Source organism: Emydura macquarii, unplaced genomic scaffold, assembly GCF_026122565.2.
Source record: "Emydura macquarii macquarii isolate MOO-44397 ecotype Brisbane River unplaced genomic scaffold, CSIRO-AGI_Emac_v2 contig_3080, whole genome shotgun sequence".
NCBI classification, from domain to species: Eukaryota; Metazoa; Chordata; order Testudines; family Chelidae; genus Emydura; species Emydura macquarii.
The window spans coordinates 6649965-6670844 of record NW_027133217.1 but is presented as its reverse complement, the minus strand read 5'-3'; the positions used below and the strand labels follow the sequence as shown (position 1 = coordinate 6670844).

General features: G+C 38.1%; 1 protein-coding gene across 7 annotated transcripts in view; it reads left to right on the top strand.

Annotated features, from left to right (window-relative positions):
* Positions 1-20880, top strand: part of SETD2 (SET domain containing 2, histone lysine methyltransferase) — a 158336-nt gene that overhangs the window by 25865 nt on the left and 111591 nt on the right. For 6 of the 7 annotated variants that reach the window (XR_010916664.1, XM_067530449.1, XM_067530446.1 and 3 more), the window contains 3 exons: positions 10297-10335; positions 13833-18277; positions 20337-20468. Coding sequence is in view for 6 of the 7 variants with exons in the window: in XM_067530449.1 (XP_067386550.1) it covers positions 10297-10335; positions 13833-18277; positions 20337-20468 (4616 nt within the window). In the remaining variant the exon portion in view is untranslated. The remainder of the gene's footprint in view (positions 1-10296; positions 10336-13832; positions 18278-20336; positions 20469-20880) is intronic. The other variant, XM_067530448.1, reaches the window with a different exon arrangement.

Below are 20880 nucleotides of genomic sequence, written 5' to 3'. Positions count from 1 at the left end.
CTCCCCGGCCTCATAATACAACTTCATGGCTTCAACAAGTTGTTTCTGATGCCTTTCTCCTTCATGTGATCAGGGATTGCTTTGTGCCGAACAAGGTATCTCCTCCAGAAGAAGCATCTGTTGTTCCCTATGTAAGACCCTGTTTGGTTTGATGTGGGTACAGTCAATTATGCTGTTTTCCTGGCTTACAGTCAGTTATCCCTGTTTGGTGCGGGGGGCCTTTAATAAAAGCAATGAAGAAGAAACACTTTTAAAATAGGAACATCTGTTATATAACCATAAACATGATCATGGTAGAGCGTGAAGATGGGTTGGAGGGAGTGTATTGACTCAGGGATAGGAGTATTTCTGTCTCCATTTTGAAACGGACTTGAATTTAAGTGGTTGTTTCTTTTAAGTAGGGGGGTTGCCACTATTTCTATCTATACTTTCTTTTTGTGTATGTCATAACCCTCCTGTTCTTTGCTAGTTGTTGGAGGGGGAGTTGTCTGTTTCTTCCCTGCTTTTCCCACAGTGATATAATCCAGTTGTAATGTCAAGGACATTCTTGTGGACCAGAAGTGTAAAGTTATTACCTACAAAATTGCTCACAGTAATTTAGCACAACATTTATTAAATTTAGTCATAGAAACTGGCACTAATTTGTATTATTTTTATATCTCTAGGCACATTAGGGATTAATTAACAAAATACATGATAAAACTTCAGATTTCTAAACTTTTGGTTTTCGGGGTTTTTTTTTACTATCAATTACATTGGCCAGTAACTGAGTGACAGAAATAAAAATTTAAAATTGTGAATTGTGTGTAGTTTCTAAGCATGAATCCCCTTTCATTTATGATGTCCAGCAGCTCTGTAGTTGCTTCAGTATCATGTAAAATATATTGCTTGCCTGATACAGATTCTATAACTTTAACTTTTATACTGAAAATAAATGTTATGGAAATTGGATGGGTTGAATTGGGCAATAAAATAGAGATTCTTTCATGTCTATATTGTTGGTTCAGATTCAGCCTAGGACTATAACGACTGACAAGTGTGCTGGACGATGGTGATTCCATGGTCTAAAATAGGTGTAGTCAAATATTTTTGTCAAGGACTACGTTTCTAGGTCAAGGTCCAAATAAAATAATAATAAAGATTTGGGGTCCATTCAAAACCATCTGACAGTCTGGATTTGGCCTGTGGTCCACTTAAAGTACCTCTGGTGTAGGTGAAATTGCAGGGTTCTCATTTCCCAATGTACAGCTATTCATATCACAAAACTTACCATGTCTAATGGCACTAATAGGCATTTCGGTTGGCAATCACATCAGCCAGACCAAAGCGTGAATGGGTGTTAAGAGTGAACTATACTTTTCGCTCCCCCTTATTAGAAGTGATCCCATGAGGTCAAAATTGTCAGCTGATAGGTAGTATGGGGAAGGTTGTATTTTTGTTGCTCAGATTAGGGTCCAAGGTTATGAATACTGTAGTGTGAAATGCTATTTATGATCACATTTAATTTTTTATAAAGTGCTTGTGAAGAAGTGCTCAAAAATTGCAGTATTCCCCCATTATTTGCAGTATACCTTTCTTGTATAGTGAAGACTGTAAATCTGCAGGAAAAAACCCTTGTGATCTCTTTTCTTCCACTTCTGTGTCCCAGAACAATATTGTTAACACTTCAGTCTTGATTGTGATGGATGACTGAGTAGCCAAGAATAGCAGAAAAAGTGCAAGTATTTTTTCTTGGGGCTGAAGACTTCTGTTTTGATGTTGCATTATTTACTGGTTTGAATTTATTTTCCTCCTCTAGAAGCCACATAGCAAAGAGAGAGAACTTATGAAACTTGACACAGTGAAAGGGTTATAATGAGTAATTAAAGAGGATGCTCTGGAAGGAGGAAAAGCCTTGGATGGTAGCCTAGCTTGTGCTGTTATTGATGTGAAAGGGCACCTTTTTCTTTTATAATGACCATCATCTTGGTTATGATGGGGAAATGCACCCATGACAGAGTTCAGAGCATGAGCCTCTGTAACTCTTGTGCTTGTCCGCTTTGGATTAGGCATTGAGAGGGATGTTTAACACAGTTAACAGTGGGTTGCATTTCCATAAAATATTGTTAAATATAAACATAGAGCTGAAGCCTAACTGACAAACCAGCAGCAGATAAATTGTAATTAAAAAGGATGAAATGGGGATTAATACAACACAAGATATGAAATTATCCTTCTCCTTGCAAAATTCTCAAATTTAAATTAGGGATTCTTATCTGATGAACTATAAATCTAACTTGCTTCTTTTGTATTAATGCTTTAACATCGTTAGATGAAAAATCTAATATTTATGCATTCAGGCTCAGAAATAAAGTCCCCAAAAGTTAGGAAGTGCCAAACATTAAAGTAATTCTATGAAGGATTTTTAAAATTTGGTCTCGGTCTTTGTTTTTTTCTGATTGTATAAAAGTCCTGAAAGTCGTCTTTTAAAAAAAATAAATAAATAAATGTTTGGGTTTTTTTGTTTTTTTTACCTTGAATGCCAAGGATGGTCTTTGTAGAATTTGAGGGAGGAATTCTTTGCGTCTGGCATGTTTGTTGTGACCTTACACACTGAAATGTTAAAAGATACTGAACATTTAGTAAGAGACACATTTTTCTGTTAAGTGTTTGTTCATCCTTGGAGCTAAATACATGCTAAAAAAAATAAAAATAAATAAATCTAGGCATTGTCTATCCTGTGTTTTTTTGCACTGGCATAGCTGCACTGGTGCAAATCCTTAGAGTAGATGAACTTTTGGATGTGAAATTTATGCATGTCACCTTTTAGAGTTTTATCCCAGCTATAATTCTGCCACATTTTCAGAAGAGTTAATCTTCTATCCTTCCAAATCCAGTCAATGGTAGCTTTAGGTGGTCAGGACTCTGGAACTCAGGCCATTTAAGTATAGCTCAAATATTATTACTGTTTAATCAGCACTAAAATATATATACAGTGACCAAGATAACTTTGTGGAATAAACTTGAACTTTTGGAAGTTGAATATCGAGTTCTTGATTATGAAACTGTGCTGTCATATTGATGATAGCTTTTGGATTAAATATCTTTTTTTAAAGGAAAAAAGCACTTCTAAATCACGTCAGCAGGCTAGTTCTCAAATTGATCTAGATTTGTGCATCAGAAAGAAATTGAAAAGGAAAAACACGCATGTGCTAAAATGTCAATTCATAATTTTATATATGTACCGAACAATTTTTCTTCAAACTTGGATCCTTTCTTTCTCAATGAGGATAGTATAAAACAAGTCAAATTTGAAGTTTCTAATTTCACATGTCTTCTGCAAATTAAAAAAATTCAGTGGGATCATATGGGAAAAGTATATGTTTTGCACTCTCAGAACTCTGCAGGTTTAATGAAGTGATAAAAATGCTGGAAGTCATCAGTACCTGGTTCTGTTACTGGTACTATCGCTAGGAGGAATTTTTTGGTAATATTGTCTGGTGTAGACAAAGCTTTAATGTAAAGAACAATTGGGAGGTGATATACAGTAGAGGCAAAAAAGCTTTCACACCAAGTTGATAAACACCTTAGAAATGCCTGAGATGCTATACGTCGATAAACCTTTCTTTTGTATTAACATGCCCATGACAGCTTGGCATGACTAAAATGTTCCACACTGTGTAGTAGTTAGGATTTATATTTACTCCTTAGTCAGTGTTAGTCAGACTCATGGTGCTTGTGTGTAGATGTACATTTACAAATCTCACTGCCACCTAACTGAATAAAAGTACATTTCACTGTAATATAACTCTGGCAGGCTGTCAGAATTGTGAAATATGGTTCTTTATTTTAATTTGGTTTAGCATAAAAATCTGGTTTTTTTTAATTAACACTTGTAGTATTTTATATAGGAGTGCAGTAGGCAAATAAAGGGTAGTACGACTGGGTGAATTGCATCTATCAAGAGTTCCATTCACCGGTTCATAGGTGTCTTCTACTGTAGGTTTTTAAAATCCTCTTTCTCCGGTAAAAAACCTTACAAAAATAAACTACCAAGAGGTCTCAAAGCAAAGGAAAACAGTGTATGATTTAAATAGAAACATGCTTTCTTTTATATCTGAAGATTAATAAAATGCAAACCAGGAACTCTTTACGCAAGTTGCTAGAAACATAGTTGGTTAATATGCCATCACTAAACCACTCTAATTATGTTGTGGTACCAAGAAGTCATCAGATTATTACCTTTTTGTTGTGCTTGTTCCTCTTCCGTACAGTTGACTAAATGCTCATACTTAACATGTAGCAATGTGGAATTTTCAAATGACTTTAAATCCCGTGTAGTAAGAATCTTATAAACAGATTTTGCAGCTGGTAACTGTTAGAAGCCCATGTATATTTTTGATATGCAACAGAGAAGAGGGTTTTAAATTTAACTTGCAATTGTTGATATCATGTGTCACCTCTCCCCCTTCTTAAAAGTATCCTTCAGGAAAGCAGTAGCATCAGGGTGAAACTGATGCAATCCTGGTCAGAATAAAGCTGTAGCTAATGCTAGGTTCTGGAGAAGGTGCTTTGTGCAGCAAGTTGAGTTCTCTGCTACTGACTGAAGTACTATGCAAAGGAGAAGATATTTCTTATTGTCTCCCTCCAGATTGAATTAAATTTTTCAGATCAATTCAATGGCACCGTCGCTCTTTAGAGCATCGTGTATACACCGATGTATTTGATGGCTGCTGAGTCTGATACGCGAGTGACCGTCCCATCCACATGTAGGCACACCCACACACTAGCAATGCTCTGAATCCAAGCAACAGATTCCTTCCTCTTCTGATGCTGGTCATCACAAAGTTGATCCAATTGGTTGATCCAATTCACCTTGCAGCGTTTCCCTCCATCTTCAAGCTGACTCCACCAACCAGTGCAGCATTCTGCACTCCTTTCCCAGTCATCCATAGAAAGATTCCAAAGCATACTAAGTCATCTTTGCAAGCATCCTGAAATCTTCACAGTGGCCTGCCTCTTTCTAGACCGTTCACGAGCTTGAGTACAGCATGCTCTTCAGGATCCTGTAATCTGGCATTCGCTTGACATGCCTAAACCACCTGAGTCTTTTCTTACTAATCAACTTTCCCATGTATGACTCATAGCCTTCAAGGTCAAAAGGGACCATTGTGATCATCTAGTCTGACCTTGGGCACATTGCAGGCCACAGAGCCAAACCAATCCACTCAGGAAATAGACACCTAAACGCTGGCTGAGTTACTGACGGCCTCAAATCATGGTTTAAAAACTTCAAGTTACAGAGAATTCACTATATACAGTAGTTTAAACCTAGAAGGAAAAACCTTCCTCTGCCTCAGGGGAAAAATTCCTTCCTGATCCCAAATATGGTGATCAGTTAGATCCTGATTATATGGGCAAGACCCAGCAGGCAGATGCAATTTTTTGTAGTAACTCAGAGCCCTCCTCATCTGGTGTCTAGTCTCTGGCCATTGGGGATTTTTGCTACTGGCAGTTGCCAATGGATTACATACCATTGTAGGCAGTCCCACCATACCATCCATTCCATACATTCCATACATTTATCAAGCTCAGTAGGTTTCTTTTTTTGCCCCCACTGTTCCCCTTAGAAGGCTGTTCCAGAACTTCACTTCTCTGATGGTTAGAAAGCGTCCCTTAATTTCAAGCCTAAACTTGTTGATGGCCGGTTTCTATCCATTTGTTCTTGTGTCCATATTAGCACTTAATGTAAATAATTCCTCTTCCTCCCTGGTATTTATTCCTCTGATGTATTTATGGTGAGTGATCATATTTCCCTTCAGCCTTCTTTTGGTTAGGCTAAACAAGCCAAGTTCCTTGAGTCTCCTCTCATAAGGCAGGTTTCCCATTCCTCAGATCATCCTAGTAGCCCTTCTCTGCACCTGTTCCAGTTTGAATTCATTTTTCTTAAACATGAGAGACCAGAATTGCACACAGTATTCCAGATGAGGTCTCACCAGTGCCTGGTTTAATGGTACTAACACGTCCCTGTTTCTACTGGAAATACTTGGCCTAGGATTGCATTAGACCTTTTTCATGGCCACATCACATTGACAGCTCATAGTCATCCTGTGATCAACCCATGCACCCAGACCTTTCTCCTCCTCTGTCGCTTCCAACTGATGTCTCCAGTTTATAGCAAAAATTCTTGTTATTCCCTAAATGCATGACTTTGCACTATTAAAGTTCATCCCATTCCTATCACTCCCGTTTACAAGGTCATCCAGATGTTATCTGATATTCCGGTCCTCTTCATATTGGCTATACCTCCAAACTTTGTCATCTGCATTTACTTTTTGTGCCAAGGTCAATAATAAAAATGGTCCCAAGATCAGTCCCCCGAGGAACTCCACTAGTAACCTCCTTCCAGCTTGACAGTACTGACAGTTCAGTATGACCTGTTATTTTCTCCCCTTTAACTGTTCCTTATCCACCTTTCAATTCTCATATTAATCCCCATCCTCTCTAATTTAACTAATAATTTCTCATGAGGAACTGTGTCAAATGCCTTACTGAAATCTAGGGAGCTTAGCTCTACTGCATTTCGTTTGTCTAAAAAATGAGTTACCTTCTCAAAGAAGGAGCTCAGGTTGGTCTGGCATGATCTATCTTCTATAAAACCATGTTGTATTTTATCCCAGTTATCGTTCACCTCTATGTCCTTCATTACTTTCTTTCAAAATTTGTTCCAAGGCTTTGTATACAATTGAGGTCAAACTAACAGGCCTGTAGTTTCCTGGATCACATTTCCCCCCTGTCTTAAAGATAGGAACTATATTAGCAATTCTCTAGTCATAGGGTACAATCCCCGAGTTTACAGAGTCATTAAAAATCCTTGCTTATAGGGCTTCTAATTTCATGTGCCACTTACTTTAATATTCTTGGATGGAGATTATCTGGGCCCCCCAATATAGTCCCATTAAACTCTTTGAGATTGACTTCCAACTTGGATGTGGTAATTTCTACCTCCATATCCTCATTGCCATTAGCCGCCCTCCCATTACCCCTATGCTGTTAATTAGCCTCATTAAAAACTGAGGCAAACTATTTAAATATTGGGCCATGCCTGGATAATCTTCAAACTCCACCACATCCTCAGTGCTTAGTGGTCCCACTTCTTCTTTTCTTCTTTATTTGGCTATAGAACCTTTTACTATTAGTTTTAATTCACTTTGCAAAGTCCAACTCAGGGTGTGATTGCAGCTCATGCTGATGCACCCTAGCTAGCTTGGGTCCCGGAGCAGTGAATCCGCGGCAGTTCAAGCTATGGTTCAGGCTAGCCCTTTGAGTCATTTGAATAATTAAGGTTCCAGGCGGGCTTATATTGCCCACACTGAAGCATGCACTGCTGCAGCTGCACTGCTCTGGTACCCGAGCTAGCTAGATTTATAGCTTGGGTCTGTCAGCTTGAGCTGTCTCATCCTGTGATTACGATATAGAGGTACCCTAAGTCACATTCAAGCATTTTTATCATTCCTAACTGCCCAAGTCATTTGAAAATGGGAAGTGGCTTAGGTGCTTTGAAATCTTTATCCTTAATGTTTATAATCACTTGGAGATCCTCAGGTAATAGAAGTTATATATGTATATGCTGTTGTTTTAGTTGGATTTTGCTTTGCATGACATTGCCGGCTTTAAAACATTGGCTAATTCTTTTTGGCTGCTAGAAGATTGCAGTAACGGAAAAATATCTCCTGAGTGTTACCTGTATATAGATAATACATTTTTTTAGATGTAATGCTTTGATATATAACTGCCTCCCCTGGTTTTATTTTTAAATATGTGACTTATGGGGAAACACTTAATATAACTTGATTCTGGAACCACCTGCCTACACTTCATGGCTCTGACACTACTTACTGTATGGGAACACTGTTGATCCATAAGAGGCTCTCTAATTAGCATGTATTTATAGAATTGAATGCTCATATGTTGACAGTCAGCTATATCTAATCTCATTGTGAGTTTCTGGCCCCATAAGCACTTCCTTTTAATATGTGAAGTATGTGACTCCAGGATGGTGGTGGTCTGTTACTGGATTTCACTGTCTGTGGACTTGAAAATGAAACCTGCTTTTAAACACTAACTCAAGAAGGATGTTGATAAATTGGAGAGGGTTCAGAGAAGAGCCGCAAGAATGATTAAAGGATTTTAAAAAAATGCTTTCTAGTGGTAGACTCAAGGAGCTCAATCTGTTTAGCTTGTCAAAGAGAAGGTTAAGGGGTGACCCTAAATGGGGAACAATTTTAATAATGGACTCTTCAGTCCAACAGAGAAAGGTATAAAATTCAGACTTGAAATAAAGTGTAAATTTTTAACAGTGAATAATTTTCCAAGGGTCATGTTGTATTCTCCATCACTGATAATTTTTAAATCAAGATTTGATGTTTTTTCTAAAAGATATGCTCTAATAACTTTTTGCAGTTGTTCTCTGGCCTGTGTTATACAAGAAGTCAGACTAAATGACCACAGAGGTCTCTTTGGCCGTGGAATCTATTAATCTATGTTAAAATGGTGGGTTTTTATTTTTTTAAGGGCTTCAGGCTTCTTGCACGTAAATAGCATACAGAGAACTTAAGTCTTTCATGACCTCATTAAATCATATTTTCATCCTTTGTGAAGCCCATAGGTTGTTTACACTCACAGGTTATGTTTCCTTCATAAACACAAAGCCTATTATTGCTATTGTAAAAATAGTTTATGAATGGTGCTGTCTGAGTAGGATGTGCATTTTTCAGAGAGGTGATAGCATATTAACTATGGTGATTGTTTTTAACTCTAGCTTGTTCCTAACTGTGTAGTGACATTTATTTAGGAGGGGAAGGGTCCAATCAGTGCTTCGCTCTCATCTGTTGGAGCTGCTGCATGCTCTGTACAGAAAGTGAAAGCTGACTTTCTGCTCCAAATATTGATGCTTCACAGGAAGCCTCAGGATTGGATGACACAGTGGTAAAATGTTTGGGCCCTCTCTGCACGAGCTCTTCAACCAGTTCTGCTACTGGCTGAGCTGCATCGATGGTGAATTATTGGTCTGAATCTAATGTAAACAAGGCCTGGAGTTGTTTCTTTTCCTACACAGAGAGAGAAAAATATCACCAATCTTACACAATTAGCTGGGAAATCATGTTTTGTTTATAAGGTATACGTGCGCGCATACACGTGTGCGCACCATAATGTTTGGAGAATTTAAAAACAACAAATGACTGAGGAAGGACATAACTGATGAAGATTAATGCCTCGTTTTATGTATAAACTGAACTTTAACAATAACCTCTGGTGATAGAGATATCTGAGATTTTTATATCTATCCATATAGGTGCTTACATGGCCCCATCAATGCAGTATTTGAGCATCTCCAAAGTATTTAAAAACAAATAGCAATAGAAATCTTAATCTTCTTTTCTGCTTGTAGAAGAAATAACTTATTTTTGCATGTGGTATATCTGTCTGAAGAACTTAATGAAGGAAAGATAAGTCAGAAATGAGTTTTGCACTTAGTTGAATGCTGCGAGGTTAGTCAGAATTAGTTTATAATTTGAAATCATTTAGTGCTTGAGAGATTAGTGTGTTTAAAGTACCTATGCCCTTGGTATTGAAGTGCCACATAAAATAAAGTATTGGAGTCCATAAACATATAATGCAGATATTTCTCTTGGTTCCCTGGAAAATAATAGCAAGCTATTTAAAAAAAAAAAAAAAAAAAAAGTTATTGTAAATGTTATTTTTGGTAGTGATGGAGTGGGAACTCTTTGGAAAAGGACGGGTGCTGTGATCTTTTCATAATATTATTAAAAGGCATCTGCAAAAACTGATTTATTTCAAGTTTATTTTTCATGATTTCATAGCTGGAAACCTGCCATTATGTGCTCTTACTCATTGAAACAGGGAGTTTATTAATTCTTAAAGCATCAGAAAAAGGGCATTAGCTTAATTAGCTGTGTTTTAACAAGGTTTACCTGGTCAGTGTCCTTGAATATTGAAGCTATGAAAATTACTGATCTTTTAAAAACGGAAAGATTCTTCTTTAGGGGTTAGTTGGCATATATGATTAGCTGCATGCTAAGAAAGTTAGTGTTTGTGGGGACAGACTTTGGTACCCTTACTCTGTAAGTAGACTCCTATATTGCAGTGGGACTTCTGGGAGAGTAAAGTGCTGCTAAATGTGAGTAAAGGTTTCAGGATCTGGCTTGTAGGTTTTTTTCTTAATTTAAAGACGATCACTAAATCTCTTGTTTCCACAAGGTATTTACACTTTCTTTCTGTGTTTTCTTTTGCATGCTTTCTCGGCTGGATTGCAATAGAGAAGAAGAAAACGAGGTAAGTGCATCCTAATTAACTTTTCGCCTTTTGAGAAATGTTTAGCAGAACTGTGGGAAGAGGTTAAAGCATTAATTGTTTGTTCTGCATTAGAGTGCCTGAAAAAAAGGAAAAATAGATGCAACAAATATAAAGAGAACCTGATCAGACAGTATTGGCGTCAAAGGCATCAGAATTAGCCAGATTAAAAAAATTATTCTGTGGCCCCTCAAGTCCAATGGTACTGTCTTGAGAAATGTACTGAAGAGCTTGGCTTACACACACGTTATAACCATCCACACAACTACCTGTGTTTACAGAATAACAGAAGGCTTTGAACCTCTGAATGTCTAATTCTATTGACTGCGTTCTAGTCAAGCTTGCGTTCCATAATTACGAGATTCTTTAAGGACTTCAGATTCAAGAAATTCTTCTTTCTGGTGTGTTTTAATTGCGTGAGTGTTGTGGACAAAGGGGAATCCTTTTCAAGTTGAAACCTATTCTGTAAGTTCCCAGGCCAGCAGGGATATTTCTTAATTCATTTTACGCCTCCAGCAGTTAATCAGACTACAAGACAGGCTAGGCAGACTGAACTTTTACCAATTTTGGCATGTTTGCAAAATACACAGAGCAATGTTCTGGGGGCAAATGCAAATGTTTTCTGTAAAACATTAATGCAAGATGCATCCCTTTGTTTTAAGTGTTTTCTACATGGAATTTAACTTTTATGGCTCACAGAATTTGTATGTTTCTGTAACTTTTTAAAAATTTGGCTTTCACATTATTTAACCTTGTGTATTTTCTGAAGGGAAAAAAAAATCTTGAAAGAGCAAGCTTGTGAGGTGGCTGGAGCACCTCAAATCCAGATTTTTATATCAAAAAAATTATTATAAACTGAGGGAGCAAGATGTAGTTTACATGTTGCTTTTCTAGTTTTGCAAGTCTAGCACCTTGTTTCATGTATAAATCAACCCAAACCACAGGATTCAGGTCTGGGTTCAGATTCCAAACCCCTCGCTCCCAAAGTTCAAAAGTTTTTTATCTTAAGATTTTGGTTTAAGCCTTTCCCTAACTGTATGAAATTGTTTCAGTAAATAAAATTCATAGACGGTATAGTCCAAGAAGAATCTAGAATTTTGTTGTTTTGTATGGTCTCTAATTTTACCCGTAGGATTCAGCTATACAATATAAATGTAATTAGAAACAAAATGGAGGCAGTCCCAGACAAGGAAACCAGACATTCTACACTTACAGTGGGGCATGAAATACAAACATTGAGGGCAAAACTTTGTAAATATTTTCTTGTTTCATGGGGATATTAAGTAACTTAAAAATAACTTTGATTATTTTTTAAACACAGCATATGGAATAGTTTGCAAACTCACAAACACTGTTTGCCTGACTCTTTGTAGGCTAATCCCATGCTCTGGTGTAGGTACATCATTGTGATGTCATTAGCATTCCACTTTCTGGGGATCCTCACAGACCAGGAGCTGATAATTTGTGACTCTGGCAGAACTGAAAGAAGAAAATAGTGGTTTGAAATTATTTATGGGGCAAATTCACCATATATGCTTGGGGGAAAATTTGACATGTAAGCCTGTAGTTAATCTTTATAAAGTTTCTTGCACATCACCTATAAGAGAAGAAAAGGAACATTGCATGCATATCCTAAGGAAAAGATCTGCTAACATTTTCTATATGTCTTTATTAGAGTATCCTTCCGAAAGATGATCATGAGACCACACATTCTCTAATATTGTATCTTGTAGTTGAACAGGCATGTGGGTCTAAATTTTAAAAAATGACTAGTGCTGTTGGGTCTCAATTTTTGGGTGCCCAAATTTAAGATACCTTAAAGGAGCTTGATTTTCAGAAAGTGGAGTGCCTTCTACCTTTCCTGAAAATCAAGCCGCTTTACAGTGTCACAGGTTGGGCACCCAAAATTACTAGTAGTGTCTGAAAATCCAGGTCCTAGTCTTTAATTTAGACCTACTGCATTTTGCTATTTGTAAAAATACCATGGAGGATATTTTATATTTATGAAAACTGGCCACTGTGTATAGGAAGTAGGCGAAAGGTGATGGTGCATCAATTGCACTGAAGTCTATTTAATTATTTACAATAGTGCCTCTAGCCTTAGCAACTAGTCCTGTTTCACAAAAGTTAAACAATAACAAAGTAAGTCTGTGATTCACAATAGAGTGCTAGAAACAATTGCTGTTGCCAAGAATGGAATAGTGTTCATAGAATAGTTATGGAACGAAGGTCTGGTCTACACAGTTTTTGTACTGGTATAACTATTTCGGTTAAGGGTGTAATTATTTTAATGAAATAGTTATACCAGGACAATATCTAATTTGGATTTATGGGAATAAACTATATTGGCATAAGCCCTTCTTTATACCAATGTAATTGCATCCATATTAGGGAGTTGTATTGTTAGTATACCAGTATAGTTAAAGGGATACAATTTTTGTGTGTAGATAAACCCTAAGTTTAAAAATGGATGTCCAAAAACCAAATCAGAGAAGCCCACTTTGGTTCATGCACTGGAAGCTGCTGATTTCAGGTTCTAATGGACTGATAAGGAAAATGAATTCCAAAGGGGGAAGAGGCTCTTTATTGGTAAAGTTTTATTGCCAGTCTGTGACTTCTATTCTTTCATCACAAGAGCATCCCAATTTTAACTTAGAAGACACAGGTAATCGCTCACATAACCAAGTCTCGGACAGTTAGGTCAGTTGTCCCAAGACTTGAATTGCATCTGAAAACCAATGGATTTGGTGGAGAGACACTAGCACCATATTGTGATTCTATCCAGAATCACAAGTTAGACAGCTCTATTGTGCAGATGGGCTTCAGCGTTAGATCCAAGTACACTATTATAGTAGCTTGGCCTGCAGATGACATCATCATTGATGACTGACTATTAATGGAACCTCTTGAAGGCAGTTACATTAAAGCAATTCCATTTGTTAACACACTCACACCACTCATTGGTAATTTCTAGTGAGCTGAGTCCATTGGAGAAAACTAACTTTTGTGAGTTTGTCAGAAATTTCACTTGCAATTTTACTTGATCTGAAAAATTATTTTATCATAATACAAAGTCTTCTAGAAAGTGAAAATAAATGGACATAATCTTGGAAATCCAGTATATTTTGTCAGTTTTTCTGAAGTCAGAACAGGGAACTGTGCTACTGTTGAAATAGTTTAATATATTATATCATTTACCTCTAAGAGAAATGGATTACAATTTTGATTGGGTCCTGTCTAGGTCATAAAGGACATTTTGTTCAAACTTCAAAATTACTACAGAATTAATTCTGTACAGAAGAGACCCAGTTCTGGAATGTAGTGTGGCCGTACTATCTATGGCTTCAGTGAAGCTTATCAGTTTTTATTTTTCTGATCACTAAAAATTCATGAGGTGAAGGGTTATTGTTTGCTAATGTATGCAGTTTGTAGTTAGTTTAAAAAGCAATTCCTTTAATTGCTTATCTTTTTTATTGCAGGGCAAGACTGAAAATGTGCAGAAAGCTGGTTTTGTCAAAGGCCCAGTGTTCAAAGGTGTTGCTTCCAGCCGCTTTTTGCCCAAAGGCACCAAAACAAAAGTTAACCTTGAGGAGCAAGGAAGACAGAAGGTGTCTTTCAGCTTTAGTTTAACAAAGAAAACCTTGCAGAATAGATTTCTGACTGCTCTTGGAAATGAAAAACAAAATGAAACTCAGAACTCCCCAGCTGCATCCCTTCAAACTGACTTCACCCCCAAAATTAAAATGGATCTTGGGGATACCTCTGGTTCAACAGAAGAATCTTCACCACCAAAAACTAAGGTGGAATTGGGCAAGATCCATTTTAAGAAGCATCTGCTTAGTGTAACAGCAAAGCCACTGCCAGCAGCTTTAGCACCAGTAACAGCGGAAGTGGCAGCAGCAGCAGAATTGCCATTGACACCACCTCCACCACTCTCACAAATAGCATCTCCACCAGCACCAGTGCTAACAGTTGTAGCTTTGCTCCAACCACCAATACCAGTATCAGCGATAGCTGCACCACTTTTGCCACCACCTGTAGAATCAGAAGTCCATACTTCAGAGGAGCCATCAAATGCAATAGTGAAAGAAACTTTAGAACTGGACATTAAACAGGATTCTGCATCTAATAGTTCTGAAGAACATGTAATTCAAAATATGTCTGAGCAAATGGAAATAACTCCACAGCAGGAAGATTCCCATATTGGGAAGGAGGAAGAAATTTTAGACAGCTCAAAAAGTCTCTCTCTGTGTTCCAAAAAGCAGGGTTCTAAGAGGAAGTTCTCTCAATCTGATGGCACGTTATTGGGTTCTGAATCAGATGAAGATTCTATAAGGACTTCTTCAAGTCAGAGATCACATGAATTAAAAATATCAACAAGCACAGAAAAGGAAAGAGATCCAAAAAAGAGCTCAACTTCTCTCAAAAGTGAAGATTTGGTGAAATCCTCCTCACGATCTAAATCAGACAGAGATGAAAAACATTCTAGCTACTCAAAAACAGAGAGGGACTCTAGGTATACATCCTCCCGTTCTAGATCAGACAGGGAGAGAAGACGGAGCAGGTCTCATTCTCGTTCTAGATCTGACCGAGGTTCTAGAACCAGCTCATCGTATTCAAGATCAGAACGTTCTCATTACTATGAATCTGACCGAAGATACCATAGAAGCTCCCCTTACAGAGAGAGGACACGGTATTCTCGTTCTTATGTGGATAATAGGACAAGAGAAAGTTCAGATTCAGAAGATGAGTATAGAAGGACCCATTCCAGGTCTAGCGACTCAAGGCGTACATCATCTCATTCCTCATCGTACAGGGATTCTAGAACTTCTTCCTACTCTAAATCAGACCGGGACAGCAAAACAGAGTTGTCTTATGCTGAAACAGAGAGGAGAGGAAAGTCTTCAAAATCAGACAGAGACTCAAAGAGGGCTTCGGAAAGTGAAGTATCAAAAAGGTGTTCTCCCCTTAATGAGCTTGGATATCGAAGGGGGACATCCCATTCTAAACCTGATAGTAATGTGAACTCTTCCCGTTATAAGTACACCCCTACAAAGACCTCTGCGCCAAAGTCTGATAAGTCTAAAAGTTCTTTCTGTTGTACAGAATCAGTTGAAGAAATCAAACAGCACTCTAATTCTTTAGATTCAGAGACATCTTGTCTAAAAAGCAGTGAGTTAAGAATGACTATTATAAAAAAGTTTGAAAGGGAAAAGATGGTTTCTCCATTCACTCAATTAAATGATTCACCTACTTTTAAAAAGCTAGATGAGTCAAAAGATGGTTCTCCTAATTTGAAGTCTGAACTTATAGGAAATGATTGCCATGACAGTATTAAGGAACCAGAAAATTTAATAAAGGTAAAACTTGATCAATTAAGAACTTACTGTCCCATGGAACTGAATATAAATGGGTCCCCAGAGGATAGGTCTGATGACTTGGCAACTTACTGTGCCTCCAAAATAGAGGATGTTGCAATGTCTTCTGATGATAGTATAGGTAGATCAGAGGTATCACCGCTAATAAAAAGTAGTAAATTTTATGTGTTGCCATCTAATGGATTTCAAAGTGTATATAAATCTAAAGAACAAGATCAGGGTGATTCTCACATACAGTCCAATGAATTCAATAGTTTGTTTAAAGAAACAGAGGCTCCAGTTCCTTCAGAGCAAGATGAAGTTATATCTTCTCCTGCTATGAATGTAGATCATTCTGAAATATTAGTTAAAAAGTTGGATGATCTGGCAACTCCTTATAACAGAACCAAAGATTCAGACTCTTGCTACATTTTAGATGATACTAGTCCTTTGTATCATTCAGAAGTTGAAATTGAAGTCGAACCCACAGATATAAAGGTTACCCAAGAAACTTTAATGGACATTCATGTAGAGCCACAAACGGTTACATGTGATTATGAGAACACGGAGGATCAAAATTCAGCAAAGTCTGCATGTGAAGATGAACTATGTGATATTAATCCCTACCATGAGCTGAGCCTAACTGTAGATAGTTCAAGCAGAGATTCTTCCCAAGAAGAGTGCTCTCTGGAAATCAAATTAGACAATGAAATTATTGCACAACAATTAGAGGAAAACCTTGCTTCCAAATTGGACAGAGCCATGCAGAATAAAAGTGAAGAATGCTTGCAACATTCTGAAACTGAAGTGATACTTGAATTAGATGCCCAGCATATTGATCCTGCTTTAGAAAAAGGAAAACCATCATTTAAAAATGAACATTCATATTATTTAGAAGTACCAGAGGAACATGTGGAAAGAGAGGAACCAGCTGAGGAAAGTTCTACTGTCTTCACTGAAAGAACCAGGTTTGATGATTTGAAGGGCGAGTCAGTGGATGTCTCAGTTGACATGAATGAAGAAAATGAGTCATTGGTGGTTTCTCCTTTTTCAGAAGCTTTTTTCCCATCTTGTGATGTCATTGTGACTGCAGAAGAAACAGAAACTGTAACTCAGGCCGCCACATGTGATAGTAGTGGCAATACTTCTGAATTCATTTTTGCTCAGAATGATGATTATTCTGATACGGCAGAAAGTGAAAGTGAGCAGGATAGTGAAGAAAGTGATACAGAGGATTCGGATTCTGATGACAGTGTTCCAAGGAACCGTCTTCAGTCAGTTGTGGTGGTTCCAAAGAATTCCACTCTAAGTATGGAAGACAGTAGTCCTTGTTCATCTCGGAGCAGCCAAGGTAATAGAGGTTACTCTGATAATTGGGAGGATGATAGGCCACAGTCCAGCAAACTTTACTATGAAGAAAGATCAGAGAATACAGCAAATAAACATGGTCCACACGTTGAGAGCAAGTGTTCTCCTTCTAGGGGGATAGACAAGAGTCCAGCGACATCTACTGAGCTCAGTAGAAAGGAAACTGAAGACCTGCAGCCTGATATTTCCCAGCCTCAGAGTGATGGAGTTGATAGCACAAGTCAGACAGATTTAACATCAGATTCTAACGGCAAACCAAATCCAGATGAAAGAATGACATTGAAAGAGTTGATGTCCATAGCTAGACCGGTTGGTAGACCGCAAGACGAGCAGCAATTTTGTCTTTCTGAGAACTTTGAAAGCGCTGAAAATAAATCAAGGCACCAGACAAACTCTTCCAAGCCAGACAGTAGGCAGGGAAAGGCTGGGTTCATTAATCAGTCTGGCACAGGAGACTTCTCCAGATTGGATGGTTTTCATTCAACCCCAGAGGACTTGGGTAGCCTGGGATGGGACTTCTCTCAACCAGAGAAACCCAGTAGCACATATCAGCAGCCCGACAGCAGCTATGGAATGTACTCAGGTTCTGTTTACCAGCAGGGTTCAGGGCCATACAGGGGCTCACAAAATTACTGGCAAGGCAATGGGTATTGGGACCCAAGGTCTAGTAGTAGGTCCTCTGGAATGAATTATGAACGAATACAAGGGCAGGTACCAGACTCCCTAACAGAGGACCACGAAGAGTATGAACAGGATGACAATTGGGACAATGATTGCAAAGTTCACTTTCCTAGCCAGTCAAATAAATGTCTCACACTCAGTCATAAAGAAAAGGGGTCTGTGCAGGCACATGAGATAAGCAGTAATTCAGCAAAGGAACCAACAGTTGTAAATGAGAAAAAAGAGCAGGCAAAAATTTGGGGGAAAAATGATGTGAAAGAGCGAGGACCACCAAAGAAAAGAAGGCAAGAATTGGAGAGTGACTCTGAGAGTGATGGAGACCCAAGAGAGAGAAAGAAAGTGAAAACTGAGGGTGAGGGGGAACAGTCAGACTCCTTGCCTCAGGGTTCAGCACTGGTTCGCCCACTGTGCATCATGGAAGACTTCAGAGACCCGCAACGCTGGAAGGAGTGTTCCAAGCAAGGAAAAATGCCGTGTTACTTTGACCTTATTGAGGAAAATGTGTATTTAACAGAAAGGTAACTGATGAATTTTCAATTTGTTTGCTTCCAATAGTTTACATTTCAGTTTATAATTTGATTGTGATATCTTTCTATATGCCTCATCAGCCATTCTCCGAGCAGTAGTAGAGTGGTGAGGAAGAGGGAATATCACATTTCCACCACCTAAAAAGGTTTTTTTTTTTTTGAGAAAAGGAAGGATTAGCCATGAGGAGAGTAGAGAGAGAAGGGTAGTTAGGGCCAGCTGAATCCTAGATTCATATGCAGTTAGTCTATAGAAACATCCTATGAAGGCTTATGACAGTCCTAAGTGCTTGGAGGAATTTAGCTCCTACTAATATTAATTGGCTATGCCAGTTTAATTTTCACATGCAGTACTTAAAAAAATAAAAAGGTTGTCTTTCCTGTTGAATAGTCTGATAAGCTGAAGATTGAAAATCCTGGGTGCATTTGAGGCTGCTCAGGTCCACGCTAGTTAACACTTATTATTGTCATACATATCAGTGTACCCATGGCAGTTTGTAAGAATGGTTTTAATTTTGCTTCTCACTTTGTTATACACTATTCATCTGAACTTCATGTGAACATACATGGGCCTGGAGCATATAGCAGCTTCACTTCAGGGCTTGACATATCCATTTGCCTGTGGCCCCAGGCAACAGATTTTTTTTCTCAAGACAGGTGAATGGCTATATTCACTACAGGAAGAGAGGTTTTGCACCATCAGTGGGTGTTCTAAATGGTCCAGTTACATATGTAACCATTTGTAAATAAAGAACAACTTAAGTATCACTTTAACACTCACAGAACTGCAATCTGAAATTTTAAAAGGTAACAACTATATGTAAATTTTATTTCCTGTTGCAGAAGAATACTGGATTTATTTTATTGTATCTGATCAGTGAATTGCAAATTCTGGTTTCCAAGTTCTAGGAGTGGCTAATAACATGATGCTTCAGAGCAAGACAACTCTTCCCCCTCAGAATTGTACCTACTCAGTTGTCTGGTGCTGTAAAGGAATGTGTATAAAAGTAACATCTTGACACTCGTGACAATGAACTTAAACTCTGAATGAGATTTGATTATAGTTAATTTATGCTAAGGGGTTACACGTAAACATTAATAATTTTGCCCCTTTGAAATCTAGCTTTGGTATTTAACTCAGTCTCCCTAGAGCAGTGAATTTCACAGGTTTACTGTATGGTTTGTGAAGTAATACTTAATTTCTTTTAAATGTAATGGCCTTTATTTTCTTCAATTGATTCTTTGTTCTCATACAATTGGACAGGGTAATAAGTAGGAATTGATCATGATCTTCATAGGTTTGAATACCTCAGTCAAGTTCTCTAAGTCTTATCCCTTTCAGGACAACAACAAAAAAAAAAAGGCCCCATTTATGAAACAACTTATGATTAGCGCCCTACAAAGTGTACATCTTGCACTGTGATGTGAGAAACACAAATTTTGATTCCCAGCTCTGCTCTCTGGTTTTCTAGGCTGCTGAAGGGTAGCATGAACCCAGGACAGAAAGCATTCCTCCCCTCTCCCACTCCCCCTGACCCCCTTGAAATGCATGTACAGTATTTCTGAAGATTTCCCCACACATCTCTTCTCCATAAACTGTGGCGACTTAGAATGGTCTCTGCCTGTGATTTGTGCCAGCCTAGGTCAGGCCAGTTTCTATAAAGATTTTAAGAGCTATTCCTTTGAAAATTGTATTATTTTTCTGCAGTGAAAAAATTAAGCTAGAGTTTTACTATTACCCAGTGTAGCTGCAATGAAATTAAAATGGGATTGTATGCATTAAAAGGAGGTGGAAAATACATAAATTGCATTAATATTTTGGCAGGCTTTGCTGAATAATATCTTCTCTGGTCATGAATTCACCAAAAATTATGTGGCTGCTCTTATCTTGTTGACATAAATTAAATAGTTGAACAGTGACTTCTAAAGAGTAAATCCATTTTAGTCCAGTAGCAAATGAAAATGGTTGAGTTAATTTTAGACTGAGTGATTTTTGTCTCTATGGGAATGTTGTAATACTGACTTAACCTCTGATCACTGGCATGCCCTGCAGGAAGAGGAACAAATCCCACCGTGATATCAAGCGAATGCAGTGTGAATGTCCTCCTCTTTCCAAAGAAGAGAGAGCTCAAGGGGAGGTAGCTTGTGGTGAAGATTGTCTCAATCGCCTGCTCATGATAGAATGGTGAGTGCTGTTTGGTGAGATGCCAAAGCTTAGCTTTCTCCCGGGCACTGAGTATCAGAAGACAACAGGTTGTCTTTGTGTTTCCATTTGCAGTGACCCATACATTAATATGTAACTCTTTCTCATTTGGAGATCAGAGTTTAAATCCTACCTTAGGTCTTGTGAATGAATGTAGTAGTCTCATATTAGTCTCTGAGCCTATCACAAAAGCACTGAAGTGTATGCTCAGGAGGCTCAATGCTGGAGTGTCATAGATGCTGCAGCCTAAGATTGAGGGAGGCAGGAATGGGGGAGGTGTAGCTTTCCATGCAGCTGCCTTGTTTTTCTTTTTTTCTCCTTTGCTTACCTCTACTCTCTCCTCCAGGCTTTTACCAGGCTCTTTCCTTCCCCTTTATCTTGAGTCCTCTTGCTA